This window comes from Lathamus discolor, chromosome 21, assembly GCF_037157495.1.
Source record: "Lathamus discolor isolate bLatDis1 chromosome 21, bLatDis1.hap1, whole genome shotgun sequence".
Classification (NCBI taxonomy): domain Eukaryota; kingdom Metazoa; phylum Chordata; class Aves; order Psittaciformes; family Psittacidae; genus Lathamus; species Lathamus discolor.
In genome coordinates, this window is record NC_088904.1 from 1,964,389 (window position 1) to 1,984,619 (window position 20,231).

At 54.2% G+C, this 20,231-nt stretch overlaps 1 protein-coding gene across 2 annotated transcripts in view; it reads right to left on the bottom strand.

The window, feature by feature from the left end:
- Nucleotides 1–1,150: 1,150 nt before the first annotated feature.
- Nucleotides 1,151–20,231, bottom strand: part of CTXN1 (cortexin 1) — a 36,431-nt gene continuing 17,350 nt past the window's right edge. Inside the window, exons 1-3 of one of the 2 annotated variants that reach the window (XM_065699760.1) lie at nt 7,144–7,404; nt 3,158–3,271; nt 1,151–2,711 (exon numbers count right to left, since the gene is read on the bottom strand). In XM_065699760.1, coding sequence (XP_065555832.1) covers nt 2,314–2,601 — 288 coding nt within the window. In that variant the 5' untranslated portion in view covers nt 2,602–2,711; nt 3,158–3,271; nt 7,144–7,404 and the 3' untranslated portion in view covers nt 1,151–2,313. Of the gene's footprint in view, nt 2,712–3,157; nt 3,272–7,143; nt 7,405–20,231 lie in introns of those variants that run through there. The other variant, XM_065699759.1, reaches the window with a different exon arrangement.

A 20,231-nucleotide genomic window follows, 5' to 3' on the forward strand; every position in this document is an offset into this window, starting at 1 on the left:
CCGTGTCTCAGCACCCGGAGGGGCTTTGGGGTCCCTCCCAAAGCAATCAATAGGCAGCGGAAGGATGGAGCCATCAGCAAAGTCTCCTCTGCTGTGTTGTTCTATCCCAGCAAAGGGAGTGGAAGGAAAGTGATTGACGCCAGAGCCGGGTGGGTGTCTGAGCCCCATCCCTCAGCGCCGCTGGGCTGAGGAGCAGCTCCAGGTTGGCAAAGAGGGGACAGGGGAGATGCAGGAGAGTGGGGACAAAGCTGCTGCTCCCCCAGCTCCTGCCCTGCTCACCCTGACTGCGCTGTGCTCGCCCTTGGCTCCTGGCTCGTCCCCCTCTGGGGAGCAGCACCACTCGCTGCTTGCAATGCAGAGGGCAGGGTTTGTGTAGGCTGTGCAGTGAACGGTGTGTGCAGGGATACAGGCCCTTGCCCAGGGCTTGTGCCCTGCATCCAGGACTCAGGGTCCGGCTGCTGGTCTCATTTTGAGCATCCCTTCTTGACCTCCCCTTCTGGACACAGCCATGTGCCACAAGAGGGCTGCAGAGCCGCAGCATCCCTGCGGCAGGGAGGGAGCTGCTGCTTTTCCGGGCCAGGGGACAGTGAAGCCGTGAAACCAGAGCAGAGGAAAGCGAGATCCCCTGGAGCTCACAGCTGGAAACCGTCCCTCAAAGAGCCGCCTGCGCTTGGCAGTAGGCGAGTGCTGGTAGACTTGTGGCACCAGAGCAGGTGCTGGGCTCGGTACCCATGTCCTGTGGGTCACTTCTCTGCAGTGACTCCTTGCCTCTCCCTCCATGACCGTGCTCATGCAACCCTGGACGCACTTGAGACCTGGACTGATGGAGAAGACACATCCAGGCATGGCCCATGGGTCCTGCCGCAGATGTGGCCAGGTTGGGACTATCCCTACCCAGCAACACTGGCTGAGGGGACACGCTGTGGGCAAGGAGCACATCCCTGAGAGAACACATGCCCAGGTACGGAGCACCCACCGCTGATGCTCCTGTCCCGCATCACCCATCCCCATTGAGCAGCTCCAGCTTGCGCTGGGGGATGTGGGGCCTTGGCTCAGAGAGAGACATGGGGCAGTCCAGCAGTGCCGGGGGAGCAGCCGGTTCTCCATTGAGACCTGATGAGATGCATCAAAAAACAGAGGAAGAGCTGTGTGGGGTTAGCACAGTGCAGCTTTATTTCCATGGTGGAGGAAGAGGTTCTCCCCCATGTGCTCACATCCCTCAGTACAAACCTTCTCACCAGCCCACAGCCATAACCCACCACGGCTTTTGCTAGCCCTGGGCTAGCTGCAGCATCCCTACTCACCAGGCATGGTCCAGCCGCGCGGCAGGAGGACAGCCTGGCTTTCCCCTCAGCTACTTACACACACATTGATACCCAGATGCAGGATGGCCAGGGAAGGGCCACCCCCCTGCCCCTTCTAGCAGCCCTCAGCCATGGGGAGGCCACCCCAATCCTGATGGAGCAGGGATTGGCCATAGTGGGATAATGGTGGGAGGCTGCCAGGCTTGGGCTGGCTGAGAAGCATCTCCCAAGTGTTGTGTGGGACCATGGATCCCTTCCGGGGTCCCGGCAGGGCCCCCCCCCCCCCAGCAGGAATGCAGGAAGCTGCTTGCCTGCACCTTGCTCAGACCATCTTCACCAGCTGGGCAGGGACAGGTCACTGCTGTGTAAAGCAGAGCAGGCTGCAGGGCTGGATGCCCAAAGGGGGCTGCACATGGGGGTCTGCATCTCCCCATCACTTGCGGACCAGGGGTTGGGGGCACTTGGGGCTGCCACACAGAGAAGAACAAAGCCAGCACTTGGGTCTGGTGCCTATAAACCCCCTGACAGACACAGCTCAGCTACAGGGACACACACACGCACACCACGGTCAGCACGCCCCGGAGGACACAGACGAGGGTGACATGGGGGGGGGCAGGAGGAGGTGGGGGTCAAAGCTCTGGCCTGGCAGCAGGCAGAGCCGCCCAGAGCAGGAGCCCCACGGGCTGTGGCCAAGGGCAGGTCCCGCCATGCCCTGCCCCATCCCCTCCTGCCCCTGTCCCACGGTGGGCAGCAGGGACCATCCAGAGCCACATCCCCCCCTCCAACACATCTCTCCAAGAGTCCTGCAGACTGCAAAGAGAACTGAAAAGTGCTTAGAAAAGAGAGAAACCCCTACAAAACCCACCCCGGGCGAGAGCCTGACCTCCCCTCCCTGCCCAGAGCATCCTTGCTGGCCCAGGGCAACACCACAGAGGAAGGGGGGGCCGGGGCCGGGGCCAGCCGGGGTGGGAGGCACACGGAGCACCCAGGCTCGCCCCATCCCTGCCCTCTACACCAAGGCGTAGTCAAACTGGCCCCTCTCCAACCCCTCCTTGTGGTCAGTCCAGGAGGAGGCGGGCATGCGGCTGTAGGGGTCCAGCAGGATGCGGAAGCAGCGCACCATCAGCATCACTAAGAAGACCAGAAGGAAGATGACAAAGGCAAAGACGGTTTTCTGCTCAGCATCCATACCCGCAGCGCCGGCTGGGTGCTCAACCAAGGAGGGGGACAGCAGTTCATAATCCATCGTCGATGCATCATTCATGGCAGAGGCGAGCAGCACGTGGGCCGGGCGCATTCGGTGCCCGGGCAGTCGCTTCAGCCACGCACCCGGAGCGCAGGTCACTCCATAGCCACCGGCGCTGCTATGCCAAGCTCGGGATTCACTCCTGACCAAGCCAAGAGCTCCTGGAGGAGAAAGCAGAGAGGGTGAGGGAGGAGGAACCGGCCACGGGCTGCAGCAACGCTGCCAAATAACCAGGAGCAGGGAAGTTCCCAAGTGGATCCCGGGTTTTCCAGCAAGCTCAAGGAGCCACTCACAAGGGGACGAGGGCATGGGATGGATGGGCAGCGGTGCAGAGCTTGACTCTCTGGGCACAAATCCCCAGCAATGCCCTGGAGAGGGGGCCCACCAAAGCCAGTGCTGCAGGACCCTTCCGGACCCAATGCTCTGGATCACAGGAACATTCACAGTGGAAAGGACCCCGGCAGTGGAGTCAGAGCGGGTTGAGGGCTTCAGCTGGTCTTGAAGGTCTCTAAGGTGGATGCGAGCTTAGAGTTTGCTCGCTCCTATGAGGGGGTTTTGAAGCAGGCACAGAAGAAGCTGAGTCGCGATGGAGGAGGAGGGCACGTACCTCACTGCAGCTGCATGGGGACACTGGCATCGCTATTGCAGCAGGAGGAGGAGAAGGCTGTGTCCGAACAGCCACGTCACTGAGGGGAGATCTCCGGGGTCCAGCTTTCTTGGGCTAGGGAAGCAAAGCAGAGGACAAAGAGAGCAGAAGAGGTCAAAAAGGACCGACGGACACTCAAGAGACACACCAAAAGAGCACAAGGCAGCTCGGAAGTGCGCATCCTGCTCCTCTCCACTGAGGTCTTTGGGGACAATCACAGCTCTCTACAGCCTCCATCTCCCCCTTGGGCTATGAAAGCATCACATTCGTGGCATTCCTGCCACTTGGCTGCAATTCCCTGTGCTCAGGGCTTCATGCTTCCCATGGGCACATCTGGGTTGAGAAACCCCCGCTTCATGGCTCTCCATGGTTCTCAGTGCTAGAGATGAGCAGGATGGGCACTGCTGCAATAGGAGCTACCTGAGCACAAGTCATGAATCTGGAGGTGCCCAACTAATTCACACCAAAAGTACAGGGAGGAAATGGCACATTCAGCACAAAAGAGAGGATTTTCTGTTAAATGCTGTTCCTAGTATTGTATCCTGTAGTATCCAGGATTTCCCTCACGTTTGGGATCTGTTGCTTTTTCATTACTGTGTAAAGAAGCAGATCTTCATTTCCTGGAGGAAAAAACCCGCTGATGAGGCAGTTAAACGAAGGCAGCTGTTATTTAAGGAACATCTGATTGAGTTTTATTAAGATTCATGTTCCCTTAGTAACTAAAAAGAATCTATGAGCAAGGAAATTGTTTAACAGGGACAGGACTCACAAAGGAAGAGGATCACTGTCAACAATCCAGCAGCGCCGGGCTGAGATCTTCCCGGGTATGAAACACGTCGCAAATGTTAATTTGGGAATGGCGAACGTGGAAGGAGACGCAGGGTGCAGGATGCCATCTGGGATGCGGGGCTCACCCTTCCCACTGCACACACCTCCAGGCTGAGGAGCTGAGTGGGCACAGAAGGGAGGCGGTGGGCAAGGCCAAGGGGAATGGCTTGAACCTGCCCGAGGGGAGACTGAGATGAGCTCTGGGGCAGAAGCTCTTCCCTGTGAGGGTGCTGAGGCGCTGGCACAGGGTGCCCAGAGAAGCTGTGGCTGCCCCATCCCTGGCAGTGCTCAAGGCCAGGTTGGACACAGGGGCTTGGAGCAAGCTGCTCCGGTGGAAGGGGTCCCTGCCCGTGGAAGGGGTTGGAGCTGGATGGGCTTTAAGGTCCCTTCCAACCCAAACCAGTCTGGGAATGGAAGTGTCCAAAGCAGAATCAGAGCCTGATTAGGAAAAGCAGCTGGAGAATGTCTCCTGTGTCAGCCAGAAAGCAATTTCTGGATGCTAACATTTTGGCTATTGCTTACTTCCAATTCACAGCAGAGTAACCTCGCTCAAACAAATCTGTTCCTCCTCCAAACACTTTACACCCACCAGCAAATAAAAGACGAAGCCTGGACCCTTGGCACAGCCGTGCTTTGCTCTGCATTAGTGCGCAGCCCATGCTCCACGCATGGTGTAGAGGGGATGGCGAGCAGGGAGCCCAGCTCTGGGAGCAGGATGTGTATTTTCTAAGCAGGGATTCAAAAAGACCCCCGTGATGCGCACAATGAAGCAGAATTGCACCAGAAAGGGTTGATCTGCTCGAAGAATGACCCTGGAAGATGATGCGAGGCACAGTGGGACAGGGTTTCATTACGAGGTGTCAGGAATGCAGTCCAGCAACTAGGGAATTATCCAATTTGCACACTTGAAAATAAACCCAACTTAGTGCTTTTATACCCCAAAAATAGACATTTACAATTATATAACAACGAGAAATGCGACTTCAGTCTTCAAAGGAGAAAGTGGAGCCAGTTTTGACGGAGGAGAGCCAGGAGGGGCTAAAACACTTCAATTCAAATGAAGATTTCATGGAGACCAGACTAAAACGACTGCACACAGAAGAAGAACTGGAGCGAATCCATCAGGCCAGTGCTAAAATAACCCTGCGTTGGAAAGGACAACCCTGTTCTTGCTCCCCGTATCGGAGATGTGGAGGAGTAAAAGTCAAAACGCTGCATCCAGCATCCTCGCGATGTGAAACGGAGCTGGTTCTGCGGCCAAAACGAGCAGGGCAGGGGGGGGCAATGTGGCACAAGCACTAACACAGGGCTCTGGCAAAGGGCTCTGAGCACATCTGCTGCTCTCTGGGAGCAAGGGAGCTCACAGGCCCCGTGTGCTCCCCTTGGTAAATATCCCTTGCAGCGCTGCACATGGTGCTCAACCGCCTGTTGCCACCAGACAGCAAATGTGATCACCAGGGAGATCCAACAGCGAACGCCCTCGCCAGGGCTGCAGGCAAACAGGATCTGCCAAGCAGGAGGATTTCTAAGGCCGAAGCTCCTTAGGGATAGGGAAAGGCTTTGATTTGCGGGTGCGGCAGGGCTGCGGTGCTCCCCATCTCCTGCCACTGCTGTATCCCAAAGCCCAAGGCGGATCCGCTCGCCGCAGGACCCTGCTGGGATGCAGGCAGCTGGATGCCTTTCTGGGAAGTGCACCCTTGTGCTTGGCACTGCCCCATGTTGCTCATGAATTCGTTGCCTTTTCCAGTAAATGCTGCTGCTGGGTCAAGCGAATGAATCCCACAGGAACGGGTGCCCGCACCGCATGGCTGCCGGTGTGAGCACAACCAGGGAAGATGCACTTCCAATGGGATGCAGACCCCTGGAGCAAAGAGCTGCACTGTGCCCCCAGAAGTGTTTCTGCCCCATAGCAAAGCACGTTGTGAATCTCTAGGTTCTTTATGGGATGCACCCTGGCCCTGTGAGCAAACAGGGCTGCAGTTATCCACATGTTTTTCTGTCCTCCCTTCCTGTGCATCCCAAAGCCAAGTTGCTGCATTATCCCTGGGAATCTGCTCCTGTCTTTGCCACCAGTTGTTGATGCAGGACTCACACAGGGGCCATGTTTTGTGCCCTTCCTCAGCACACAGCCAGGCCCGGCAGGAACAAAGCTGTTTCCCATTTCAGGAATCCAGTGTCTCCAACCTCTCCTTCCCAGCTTCCCTCTTATTGCACCCGAGCTTTAACCCCAGCACCCTGCACTGACTGTCCCTGGCAGGGAGACACCCCCCTGTCGCCATCAAGGTGGGTTATGTACGCATACAGACAACACTGTGGTCCAGGAGGGATGCTGAGTCCTCCCTGCATCAGCCTGGCTGTGTCTGACCCACCTATGGGTGGGCTGCACAGGCAAACACCGGGCAGGCAGTGCCAGTCTCTGCCACAGCTCCTTGTCTGCTAATGCTTGTTACCCACAGAAGGACCCAGGGGGATCCTTCGTGAGCCCCTCTCCATCACCTGGCCCTGCGGGGGCTCAGCATGCGGATGGATGAGGGGTCCAGGAGATACCTTTCCACAGTACCAGGGAGCAGAGGCATGGAGGGGAGAACCAAGTGGATCAGGCCAGCGCAGGAGCATGAGACACTGAGTGTGAGGGGTGTCCCATCCACTCCCTTGCAAGGGAAAGGGGTGACCCTTCAGCCATGGGGAGATGCTTGCCTCCAAATGCCAGGCTCTGTGGTCCCTGGTCTCCCTGGAGGGCATGAGAAGCCCAGCCAAGTGCAGGGCTCTGCAGCACACCTTCACATGCCTCCTCTCCATGGTTATCCCACACACATGGAAAATCCACTGCTGCCAAGCCGAGCCACCCAGGAAGAAGATACACCCCCCCCCCCCCCCCCGCAAAAGCTTACTCTCACCCATCCCACCCCAAACCCAGCCTCCTGCCCTCTCCATCCATCAGAAGCTCCACTGGACCCCAGCATCACGCAAACAGCGCCAGCCCCATCTCCTGCGCTCACCACCGTGAGGGGTAGAGGGGGTCCTGGCAAAAAAGCCCAGAGGGAACTACCCCCCCCCCCCCCCCCATCCCGCACTCCCCATGAGTGCTCCAGAGGGGATGGATGGGGCACGGGTGGTACCTGGCTGGCGCGGAATCCTGGCTCCATCACTTGCCATCTCGAGGGAAGGAGCAGCCGCCTCTCTCCCGGAGCGCCCAGGGAAGGGAAGGGAAGGGAAGGAAGGGAAGGAAAGGGAAGGCAGCTGCTCCTCACTCACGCTGGAGCGGGTTCCTATGGCGATGCGGAATCAATTAGAATAAAAGGTGGAGCACAGCAATTGGAGACGAGAGAAGTTTCCTGAGCTGCCTGCCTGGGAATGCCAGACCATAGGAGAGCACAGGGCAGGGGGCTGAGCCTTGCCTTAAGCTCCTGAATCCCCCTGTAAAAGACCCTTTAATCCCCAGGGCACTGCATCCCAAACCTCTGTCTGTCCCCAGTGTGCCTATCCCAGGCGTGCAGCCCCAGTCCTGGAAGCCTGGGATGTGCTGGAGCAAACACAGCATCTCTGCTGGGCAGGCAGCCCCCTGCCACCCACACCACTGCCTGCTGCACGCAGGACAAGGGGCCGTGCATCAAAGAGATGCTGGGGACACAGCTGGCCATGGAGATGTCTCCTCTCTCAAGGAACAAGGGATGGGACAAGAGGAACCGGCCTCAAGCTGCACCAGGGCAGGTTTAGATGGAGCTGAGGAACAATTCCTGCCCCAGAGGATGCTCGGGCATTGGAACGGGCTGCCCAGGGCAGGGCCGCAGGCACCGGCCCTGCGAGTGCTCACACCCCATGGAGACGAGGCCTCAGTGCCATGGGGCAGGGGTGGCCTCGGCACTGCTGGGAATGGTTGGACTGGATGGGCTTAAAGGGCTTTTCCAACCCGGTTGATTCTGTGATTCTATGTTCAAGGTACTGCAGAACCCCACTGCAGCCCCACGAGCACCTTCCCACCCCAGGCTGAAGCAGCAATCAGCAGCCTGGGATGCACAGAGCTTGCAGGGAGTCACACCCAGCTCACAGGGAAACATCCCAGGCTCTGCAGGAGCCTGACTACGAGCCTGGACCCGGAGCAGGAACCCAGCACAGCCCTTGCTGCCCAGCAGCCCTGTACAAGATCCCAGAGGATGAGCGTGCGTCTGCTGCTGCACAGTGCCCAGTCTCAGGGTAGCAGCCGGTCCCTGAGATGATGGCATCCGTGGTCACCATTTCCAGATATTGAGGCATCCTCATGGTGCCTCGTTCACCCATCACATCTCTCAGAGTGATTGGGTCTTTCCCCATCACTCTTTTCCCCAGGCTGTTGGGCTGCGTGGACAACAGAGTGCAAACCAACCCCTCTCCATGTCCCTTTGCTTCCTATGAAGAAGTCTGCCCCAGCCTTTGCTACCATTTCTAAGCCCAATCTATTGAGAAGGGTCCTCAATGCCTCCTCCAGCCTTTCTCCTCTCTCAGAAGGCAGCTGGGTGCAATGCACAGAGATGCTCTGGACACCCAGGCTGCAGCCAGCACCTTGCCCCAGCCCAGGAAGGACCATGCCCCCAGGGCATCCTCTGGTCCCGCTGCTCCGGTGTCAGACCGTGGCAGCATCTCTGCTCACAGCGGAGACCGGGGCTGCATTTCGATGAGCTCCTGCTGATTTTATCCTCTTTAAACTGACGAGGGTTGTTTGTGCAAACACAATTACTCCAGCTGAGAGCTCTCCAGGAGCTGAGCCATGGTGTGGGGCGGACAGGATTTCCCTTGCTGGGATCGTCTCCAGCAGAGCAGGCTGCATCTGTGACACCGACTGGGCGCTTCGCACTGACGGAGAGCCAAGAGGAGCAGGAAGAGCGCTGAGCATGCAGGTGTGCAGCCTGCACCATCCCAGCAGCACAGGGAATAGAGTAAGGGCAGCAGCAGCAGAGCCAGGGGATGGTGTAGACCCTGCCTTGCTGCAGAGCACAAACCCACAGCAGGCATTGGGCTCACTCCTTGCTGCAACAGTGGCAGCAACTTCGACTGTTCTGCATGGTGGCATCTTGCAGAGAGCAAGCACGGCTCCTCTGGTCCAGAACCAGGAATGCAGGCAAAGATCCCACTGGGGCAAGGCTTCAATAGAGCTTGTGCAGGACCCTGCAGCTCTGGGGTTTGTGTGGGGAGAGCAGATTTCTCCTTCAAGAAACCAGCAGCAGGATGAGCAAAAAAATAGTGCTAGTGACTACACAAGTGGATTGCCCAAATTACCCCTGCACCCCTTTATAGCTAAGCCATGACTTGTGCACAGGATCATAGGACTCTGGAATGGTTTGGGTTGGAAGGGACCTTAAAGCTCCTCCAGCTCCAACCCCTGCCACGGGCAGGGACCCCTTCCACTGGAGCAGCTTGCTCCAAGCCCCTGTGTCCAACCTGGCCTTGAGCACTGCCAGGGATGGGGCAGCCACAGCTCCTCTGGGCACCCTGTGCCAGCGCCTCAGCACCCTCACAGGGAAGAGCTTCTGCCTTATCTCCAACCTGGACTTCCCCTGTGTCAGTTTGAACCCATCACCCCTTGTCCTATCGCTCCAGTCCCTGATGAAGAGCCCCTCTCCAGCTCCAGTATACACAGGATACCAGGCCCTACAGAACACAGAACCTGTAGTTTATGCAGGAGCATCTCTGCTCTGCCTCCCAAGACACCTGCAGGCCATCGGATGGGTGCATGTGCAAGCCGATTGCATGGAGGTAAAGATTTCAGCATGGAGGCAAAGATTCCAGCTGTATCCCTGCACTCCAGACAGGGATGCAACATGTACAAGAATCACCATTACAAACCAATGCAACAAACCAATGAAACCTCTCAATGAAGGAGGATGTGGTTCCCAGCCCTGTATCCAGTCCCTCTGTCCCTGAGCAGATAAAGATGAGCCCTGGCTGTGCTGGAAGGCCAACTCCAACTGCTCCGATAGCTTGGTCTTGGACTTCCTCCCCGCCTCCTGAAGTGTCTGCTCCGAAGTACCTGCCTGGTGGGAGCTTCCCACCCTGCCCTAACTCCTTGGAAAGATGCAAGAGTTGGAGGGTATCTTTTTACTGATGATTTTACCTCTTAGAACAGGAAGAGCTGGATGAGCCTTGGGGAAACGCAGGACACAAGTTCCTCGAGGCACGTGGAAGACTCTGGCAATCGGAACTATCAACTCTTGAGTGCACTTCAGAGCATGGATTTAATACTGCGCCACCGTCACCATCCCAGCAAAGCACCAGGAGGGCTGCTCCGGGCTTTGGATTAACTAATTGCACCATGAAGACAGCAAGAGAGTTTGTTCTGCCGGGACTTATAGGGCTTGGTAATTAAATGAGGTTCAGCCTTTGCATTATCTCAGCCAAGCACTTTTGAAAGGAAAACGGAGAGTGTTTCTCTAATCAAAAATCCATTCACCTATGAAATGCAATACCTTTCAGAAAGGGATCTAAGCACTTCTTTTTTTAGTGCTGACAAAGTGATATTGTGAAATACCGCACTGGTTACACCGGGTAAAACCCCGTGGCATGGCGTGACTGGGTTTGTCTTTGAGGACAGCGACTGCAAGCGCACACTTGGATGTTGCAGTTCAAAGCCAAACTAGTTGCCCACGGCCCAGTGAAAGCCATCCTTTATTCATGCCGGTTTCACCTAGTAAAGGTTTTAATGTAGCTGCCAATGGCAATTAACAAAAAATCTCTTCTGACTTATGGCGAGGCTGGATTGCAGCAAGTGCTGCCTCCGGAGGGCTGGACAGCCCCGGAAAGCTCTTTGGCCTGAAGGCACTGTCCTGAGCTGCTGCACATGGCCAAGGAGTGAGGATGGGGCCAGGATGCTCTGATTCCCTTTTATCATAGGGGCAGGGCTGGTGGCACATTCCCATCCCCTTTCCTGGCAAGTCCTGACCTGACCCTTCCTCCCAAGGGCTGAGGGCACCCCAGTGCCACGTTGTCGCTTGGATGACCATGAGGGAAGAGTGTCCTTCCCCAGGCTCACCCCGAGCACTCAGGAGCCGCTGACTCCTCTGCAATGGCAGCTGATCAAGCAGAGAATTGCACCTCATTGCTCTGCCTGCGAGCCAAGTCCAGTTTGCAAAGCTATTATGGATAACATGAATGATGCTTTAGAGTTGACCTCTTCTTTGGTATCTCTCAGTATTGCGACCTCTCCCTGTGTAGCCTCCTGGTTCAGTGGCTACCAAGTGCTTCCCTTAACCATTATGGGTTAAGGGAGGGAACCATGGTCCTTTAGGCAGTCCAGCACCTATAGAGTTCATGACAGCATCATCTCCAAGTCGTCTGCAGCTTGCGACTGCCACAGGCACCGTCAGCCCTGGAGAGGACCAGGGAAGCTCAGTGGAAGGTGTCCCTGCCTTGAAGTTGGAGCTGGATGCGCTATAAGGTCCCTTCCAAGCCAAGCCAGTCTGTGGTTCTATGGTTCTATGAAAGGGCACTGGGATACAGCTCCTAGGCCATGTCTGGTGGGTGAACAAGTGCAGAGGTGCTAAGACCAGCTGCCGTGGGCCCCAAACCTGCACGTTCCATGTCTGCTTGCATCAGGTAAGGCAGAAGCACCAAAGAGGTCATTCCTCCGTGCTCCCAGAAGCTGCTGCCATCACATCTTCTACCTAAGAGACAGTCTTCAGGAAACCCAGGGTGGATGTGGCACCAGTTGCTCTGGCTTTGGTGGCTGGCATTGGTCAGCAGACTGTTGATAACGGACTACTGAGATCTCCTACTTAATCAACTAACTTTGTCCAGCTCAGTCCATATAATTCTACTGAAGATAAACTGCTCCACTGCCTGTGACCAAGTGGAAGAGGCTCATGGGGCTGACCCAAGGCTGGGATGCAAATTTGGAGCCATCACCAAAGACCAGGCTTCAATCAAATGTGTGCTGTCTTTTGCAGCAGATCACTCCGGTCCCTTATGAAGAGCTCCCTTCCAGGCTGGAGAGTTGGGCGGGGAGAAACTTGATGAAATTTAACAAGGGCAAGTGTAGAGTCTTGCATCTGGGGAAGAACAACCCCATGTACCAGTACAGGTTGGGGGGTGACCTGCTGGAAAGTAGCGAAGGGGAAAGGGACCTGGGGGTCCTGGTGGATAGGAGGATGACCATGAGCCAGCAATGTGCTCTTGTGGCCAAGAAGGCAAATGGCATCTTAGGGTGCATTAGAAAGGGAGTGGTTAGTAGGTCAAGAGAGGTTCTCCCCCTCTACTCAGCCTTGGTGAGGCCGCATCTGGAATATTGCGTCCAGTTCTGGGCCCCTCTGTTCAAGAAGGACAGGGAATTGCTTGAAGGAGTCCAGCGCAGAGCCACAAAGATGATTAAGGGAGTGGAACATCTCCCTTATGAGGAGAGGCTGAGGGAGCTGGGTCTCTTTAGCTTGCAAAAGAGGAGACTGAGGGGTGACCTCATCAATGTTTACAAATATGTAAAGGGTGGGTGTCAGGATGATGGAGCTAGGCTTTTTTCAGTGATATCCAGTGATAGGACAAGGGGCAATGGGTGTAAACTGGAGCATAGGAAGTTCCACGTTAACATCAGGAAGAACTTCTTTACTGTAAGAGTGACAGAGCACTGGAACAGGCTGCCCAGGGGGGTTGTGGAGTCTCCTACACTGGAGATATTCAAGGCCCGCCTGGACAAGTTCCTGTGTGATGTACTGTAGGTTACCCTGCTCTTGCAGGGGGGTTGGACTAGATGATCTTTTTAGGTCCCTTCCAACCCTTGGGATTCTGTGATTCTGTGATTCTGTGATCCTTGTAGTCCCCTTCAGACACTGGAAGCTGCTCTGAAGTCTCCACGCAGCTTCTCCTCTCCAGGCTCAACAACCCCAAAATGCCAAGGAGCTGGCCAGGTCATTGGCAGCTGCTGGATGAAGCCCCAGATCCGCAGCTAAGGAATGCTATTGATGCTACAGAGTCAAGCCACTTGAAAGCTGGGATTTGCCAGGCAGAAGGTTTCCTCAGCCACTCCAATTAAGCCCCTTCTGTAACAGCATTATGATACAGCAATCAATGACAGAATCACTCACTCTTCCTTCCTATGCCTGGGCAGCTGTTCAACATCTCTGTTTATTCTCCTTTTCACTATTTGGCCTTGCTGGTCCACGTGCTGCATCCATCCCTGCCTGGAATGCAAAACCCCTTCACTATTGCTATGGTGGAGCCAAGCTCCAGGAGCGCTGAAGATTCGCATCCCTAAGCACAGAGGGCTGGGAGGAATTCGCTGCTGGTTTCAGTCTCCTCTCACAGACGAGTGAACGGATGTTTTCTTCCCATGGACAAAGGTGGGCCAACAAAGAGGAATTCACTGCTGTGGTTTGGTGCTAAACGACCCAGGTTTGTATTTGCAACAAGAAGGAAACTCGAGTTCCTTCCACTTTCATTTGAGCCAAGGTTTCCCTTCAACAACCCACGGTGCCCTGCGGTGGATGCACAGCAAGCTCTTGTAAACAGACAGAGCTGGGCACGGTGACAAGCAATCGATATAGGATTTTACAACAGAAGCCACTGGGCAGCCCTGGCACTACAAAGAGACAGGAAAACGAGGGGAAACCTGCGCTTTTTACCCCAAACCCAGCGCACAGGACCACTGAGGAAGACAACGCTGCAGGAGTTGCCACGTTGCAGAATGGATCTGCTAAAAGCCCTTGAAACAGGAGCTCTGCTCCATCGGAGATGGGAGGTTGCTTTCATCCCACTTTCCCTCATCCAATGGTCAGGAATCTTCTCATTTCCAGCTCTGTTCTGTCCCAGCCAGGTCCATACATGGATGCTGAGACCTGCTGGTCACCGGGGACCTCCCCTGCCTGTGTGGCACATGCTGAGCCCCCCCTGGGGCAGAGAGGGAACACGATTGCTTCACTCTAATTAGTGTGAAGCATTAAATAAGATGTCCCCTTCCCGACTCCAGCATGTGCTAGTGAAATAGCTCTATCAAAGCTGCCTTGTCAGGGGACAAGAAGTATCTTTCTGCTGGGATTACACAGCCATGAAATTATCCCTTGCCTTTGACAAGATCAATTAATTACTTCAAAGTCATTTGCAGCAATAAATTAACTTCCCTGCCTTCCTCCTTGTTAAGCTGGAATGCAGCTGCTGAGTAAAGAGCGGTATCTGGGCCGGCTCACAGTGCTTGAGACCCCCAGAGCCAGGCTCTTGACCCATCCTCCTCCACTTGGGAAGACCCATCTTCTGCCCGGCTTTGGGAATGGCTCTGCCAAACCCAGGCCCACACAATGGCAAAGGGAGAAGCATCCGCAAAAGCAAGGTGGTTTTCACCAGCTGTGGCAGCCCAGGTGACACGGAGGCTCTGGGACACAAATCGTGTTGACACCTTCACTGGGACACATTAATCTGGTCCTTCACACTGAGAGCCTAATGATAAAGAGGAGCATCCCTTGAGCGGGCTCTTCCTGAAAGAATGTGTCACCATCAATAATTTGCTGGGAGATTTATTTCTGCCAGCCTTAAAACTGCACCCAAAGTAATGTGATTTGCTCAAACTCTTTAACATGCTGCTCTCTCCTTGATTTAAAGTCTGTGGAACTGCCTTTATTTTCTTAGCACATTATTAATTCAGATTCTGGCTCTGACGCGAAGGAACCGAGATGCCTCTAGAGTCTGTTATTTGGGAATGAAAGGAAGAAAGGGCAGATGGAAGGGCTTAGGCAGCAAAAAAACCAGCTCAGTGTAACTTCAAGCTAGGAATAAGCAAATGTTATCGGCGTCTTGCACATCACTCGTGTTCCTTTTCATGCCTACAGCTCTGACCCCATCAAGATAACCCATCGGAGAGGTCCCCAGGGGCCTTTCATCCAAGACTACATAAATGTGGTTCACTCTCCTCGGCTCTCTGATTTACAATCCCTGCTCCAAGGCCAGGGCAACAGCTCTGAGACTTCGCTGAAATGAACAGCATAGGACAACAGCCGTCTCCAGCCCTTCGGGGTAGTTTGCCAGACACCTGATCAGTCCTTGCACAATTTAATGAACCTTTCCTTGGATAAGCATGGAAATACCCCATAAGTGAGAAGGAACAGATCTCCCATCGTTGCTGTACAAAACCAGCTCATCTCCACCACGTGCTGCCTGACAACAGCAGGTGAATTGCCGACAGGGACCTTCCTGTGTTTAACTTCCACATCCCTGAGCAGGGCTGTGTAAAACAACTTCAGCAATTCCTTGGCTGAAAAAAGCTCCCAGTGAACATCTGCTCTGAAGAGCAACAGCCCTTCACCATCTCGTTAGCAAGCTCCCCAGGAGCAGGAGCAGCCTTTGCAGATGCTAAGATGTTGTTTGCTGTGCCCTGACCAGGAACAAGAGATCTTAGGCCAAGGGGGACCAGAGGATCACTCAGCCCCAGGGGACAGGAGCTCCAGTGCTGGATGTGTGCATTCAGCCTCATTAAACTCAGTGGTGAAACCAAGATGCACAGTCACTGCTTCTGCAGGTCGGGACTCTGAGTGCTGAGCTGGCTCCTTGGGGCTGTGCTGGCAATCTGGAAGAGCGTGAGCACCACAAGCTAATTGCTCATCTTCAGCACTTGTGCTCCTCTGTCTTCTTCTGTCTGTACTCCGATACAGCCAGAGACCTCAGCATCTCCCCTCAGGCATAACAGAGACATTGCCACCACCCCGAAGACCTCACGACCTCTCCTAATGTCTTGGGGAAAATTGCCAGGGTATTTATTGCCAGTCTCCCATCATCCTGTCTATTGATTTAGGGCTCATTCAGTCCTGTGCTCTGAACTATTCATCCTCAAACGCTCAACATCCATGCACGAATGAGGAGCGCAGCCACATCAGTGAGGACACAAAACCACCCCCAGTGGGGATCAAACCATGCACGCTGCCTGTTGCACCCTCCTGGTGCTTCACCAGTGCAGTTTCTCTCCCAGCTCTTTTACCTCTAAGGCTCCTGCAGCATCCCGGCTCCAAGAGCAAGCCGGTGGCCAGTGCAGTTGCCATGGTTCCCACAATGTTCTTTAACTGCATTGACATTAACCACCTAATCACGCTGCTCTAGCTCGGTGGCCCTCGATGCCTGGCACAGCTCCCAGGCAGAGTTAAGGTGCTCACATCCAACCACTGTCTCTATCTGGTTTGCTCTGCCTTAACAGTGAGCACAGCTCGATGTGGGATCACTGCCACCTCCCTTGCTAGGTGTTTTTCCTCCCCCCCCCCCCCCCCCCCTTAAAACCACTGATTCATCTTCTCAGTCTTAATTGCATCATAACCCAGTTTTGTCTGGAAATCTATTCCCAGAGCAGGAGGGCGCCCAATATAAAGATATCGGAGGGGCTGCACCTGCACCCAAAGGTGCAGCCATTGTTACAGTGGGGGCCGGTTGTCTATCAAAGTATCCCAGTGCAAAAGGGCCTTGATCTGCAAAGCAACATGCCCAAGGAGCTAAGAAACAACCCCAGTATTCTCCAGGTACCCCAGCAGTGATGGTTCGGCTCCTGCGGGGTTCCTCTGCATCACCCATGGGAAAACTCAGGTTCCAACAGATCCACTCACCCTCTGCTCATGATGCCCTGTGCATTCCAGGAACCCCTCTATGGGCTGCAATTCCTTCTCCCGGAAACCCAGCAATACCCATGGGAGGAGAGTCGGAGAGTTTGGACCTCAGTGAAAAGCTGACAAAGGGAAGGGAACCTGGTGCCTTGCTTTGCTTCAGATTACCTAGAAATCACTTCAGTGCAGGGGGACCGGCTGGGGCACGGCAGGCACAGATGCCCTGGCTTTGCTGGGTGTCAGAGCAAAGGGCTCTTGTGTTCACCTTAACTGCTCTGGGAAGCTGAGCTGCAGCCAGGGCACAGGAGCAGGATGCCAATTCAGAGAGAGAGACAGGCATTGGGCCAGTGGGAACAGCTTGGTTAAGCTGAGCATCAGTCTGAGATCTAACGCGTTTCAATCAGCAGGACCAGATAACCTATGTCGTGTCTCCCATGGAAAAACAGTGCTTAAAGTCAGGAATATTTAGTTGGGAATGCTAATAACTATGTTAAGCCAGGATATGGGATTACAAGCTATTGATACTCTCTTCTTTCTGGAGAACAGCAAATATAGTTCCTGGGCTGAAGAAAGAACAATACACAAAGATATAAACAGATACACAAGCAACTACAGACTCCATAGAGTCCAGCTACAACAGCACTCATGGTTCAAAGTAAACTGGGAACAAAGCAAAGACATACATGTGAGATAAAACGCCACAGCATCAACAGCGTGACCATGCCAGGCAAGCCGATGGCTCTTCTTAACAAGATCCCTGTTTATAGAAATAAATCCCAATTACTGTCATCCCCCAGGATTCCAGCAAAGTGCTTGGTGCGGTGAGAAATCTGCAGTTAGGCTGGGGGTGATGGCGAAGGAAATAGGATGAGCTGTCAGCCACAGAGGAAGATGCGAGGGGGGTTGCTGAGAAGAAGGGAGTGTGCAGAGCTGTTCCTAATGGAGGTCTCACAGCCTGTTCCTGAAGATCGACTGCATTTAGGTGCTGTAACCGACCAGACACAACAGAGTAAGGGAAAAAATGGAATATGGGAGTCTGAGAGGCATCACTGAGCTCATGGAAGACTTGGACATCATTGGAAAGACCATAGGGTCATACAATCATGGAATAGCTTGGGTTGGAAAGCACCTTGAGGTCATCCAGTTCCTACCCCCTGCCATAGGCAGGGACACCACACACTAGACCACGTCACCCAAGGCTCCATCCAACCTGGCCTTGAACACGGCCAGGGATGGAGCATTCACAAGGAGCCTAAGCCATAAAGAAGAGGGGATATGAAGGAAACAAGGCAAGTAATAAGGGTAAGGCTTTACGAGCCCTCATCTGGAAGTCTGTGCAGCTCCAAAACATGGTCTCAAACAGGGCTGGATGCAGTGAAAGCTGTGCAGCTCATCAGTGGCATGGGAAGTTCTATGATAAGAGACCAGAAGAGCTCAGCCTAGTGAAAAACCTGCAGAGAGGCAATGGCTGCTCTCCAAAAAAATCCACAAGTGAATAAAGAGCAGAGAGGGTGAAGTGCTGTTAAATATAAAGGCCAAGAGTGGCTCAAGCACAGTGCCCAAGGCCAGCAGGAAAACGTTTCGGCTGGATTCAGGCACAATTCAACCTCACCCTGAGAGCATCCTGACTTGGGCACAGGAACCCCCGTGTGCTCACCAGAAGATTCTCTGCTGGGGCAGTGATGGTTACATACAGCTGCCTGTCCCTCTAGGTACCTCCCCAAGGCTTTGGACGCCTCAGAGATGCAGATGATGGCTGCTACCCAGAACATCCTGAACCAACCCACTAAAACCACAGCAGGTTTGGATGTTCCTCCATTGAGATGTTTCCCCATTACCCACTTTCAGTGCCTGAGAGCACTCTGTACTCCAAACCCTTTCCAGCAAAGCTAAGGCACTCTGGAGCATAAAACAGATGCTACCAACTTGGCTGACAATACTGCAGCAGTGGAACTGGAGATGGAGATGGTCACAGAGGGAAAAGAAACAATCTCAGTTTTGTTCTAGGGCTGGGTATACAAAGCACCTGCAAAATCTCCTTGGCCAGAAGCAGCTGCATCTCCCTGAGGGTCTGCTAGTACTGCAGCAGCATTGCATTGAAGGATGCCTGCATCTCTACTGCGACCACACCACGGGGTTGGTCTGCACGGCCATCACGGGGACACTGGAGTTATCACCAAGCCATGACCAAGGCTGCACTGGGACCATCCTCAGTGTTCCAGGTCTCCTCCCTACTTTAGCAGTAGGAGGAAGAGGGCAGCGAGCATCCCACTCTCTGGTCTGTTGGGCGAGTTTCCCCTGTGCACGCTCCATATGCGCAGCAGAGCGGCTTGGAGAAGAGCCAGTATACAGAAAATGAGGAGCAGATGTAATCTCAGCAGAACAGGAACCAGGGGATGCAATTAGAATGAGTGTCTCAATAACTAAAACACACTTACAAGCATCTCTGCCACTACACTGCAGGTCAGGACCCGGTGCAGTGTCCGCTCCTCAGGCCCCAGGCTTGCCATAAGGAGAGCCAAAATGCACTTCCCAAGCCCCCAGGAGCTCTCTAGAGGGATGCCTATCTCAGGTCTTCCCTTCCGTCCCCAAAACACAGGGTTGAAGCACAGGAGTCAGTCTTTGAGGCTACAACCCCAAACACCACAGCAGTGACAGCTTTAAGAGAGGGAGAAACGGCTCCATCTCAAGGGAGCACCTTGAACACAACGGGAATAGGTGGTCAAGGCAGTATGAGGAGATCACAACACCAGTAAGAATATGTTCTGCAGGTCTCCCTCTCTGAGCAGATGGAACCAGATCCAGAGAGCTTAGGGGCAATAGATCCAAAGGCAGGAACAGAACCAGTGTCTAGAGCTTGGCAAGACAAAAGGAATCCCACTGAAAGGGGAAGCAAATGCAAAGCCAGGGCTCCCTGAAAGCCCAGAATCACCAGTCCTTGCCAGTCTTTGCCATTTCCTCGCCATTTCCTCATACCTCTTGTGATGCCAGAAGTCTCCTGCCAGGCCTCTGGTGTCAGAGGAGGATGTATTGGGTTTAGGTTTTTGGGGTTTGTTTTTAAACCAGCACCAGCTGTCAAATTCCAGCTAAAAACAATCAACTCTTAAGTAGACCACGAATCAGCACTCAATAGGTTGCTTTCCTTAGATGCTTATTTCCAAGGGAATGTCAGGAAGCTGAAGTGCTTCACCTGCCCTGAGGTGATTCCTCTTCACAGGAGATACTCAGGAACTGCTTTATTCTTTGAAAACTGCCTGTGCTGTTGGTAACTGAATAATATCCTTAAAACCTGCACCTGTACTTAGCCTGAGCTCATTTAGCTTTAGCTTTCAGCTGCTGGGCTTTGGTACATCTCTGCTGGTAGAACAAGGTGGTTCCCCAGGCAGGCATTAGTACCCTATGATGAAGATACCTCTGCTCAGCCAAGCTGCCGATGTAAAGCCTCCATTTCTCATCTTCACTCATCAGTCACTTTCTTCACTGACTTTTCTCCAACTTATTAATATCCTTCTGATGAGCGCTGGTGAGTAATGGCACTATCGCTCCAGACTGCAGTTCCCCAGCCAAGGATCTCGTTGGAGTGTTAGTCACAGCCACACGCTGGAAGCCCAGATCCCATTCAGCATTCACCCGGCTTCCCCAAGCCTCTTTCATTTCAACAGCACACACACTGTTGG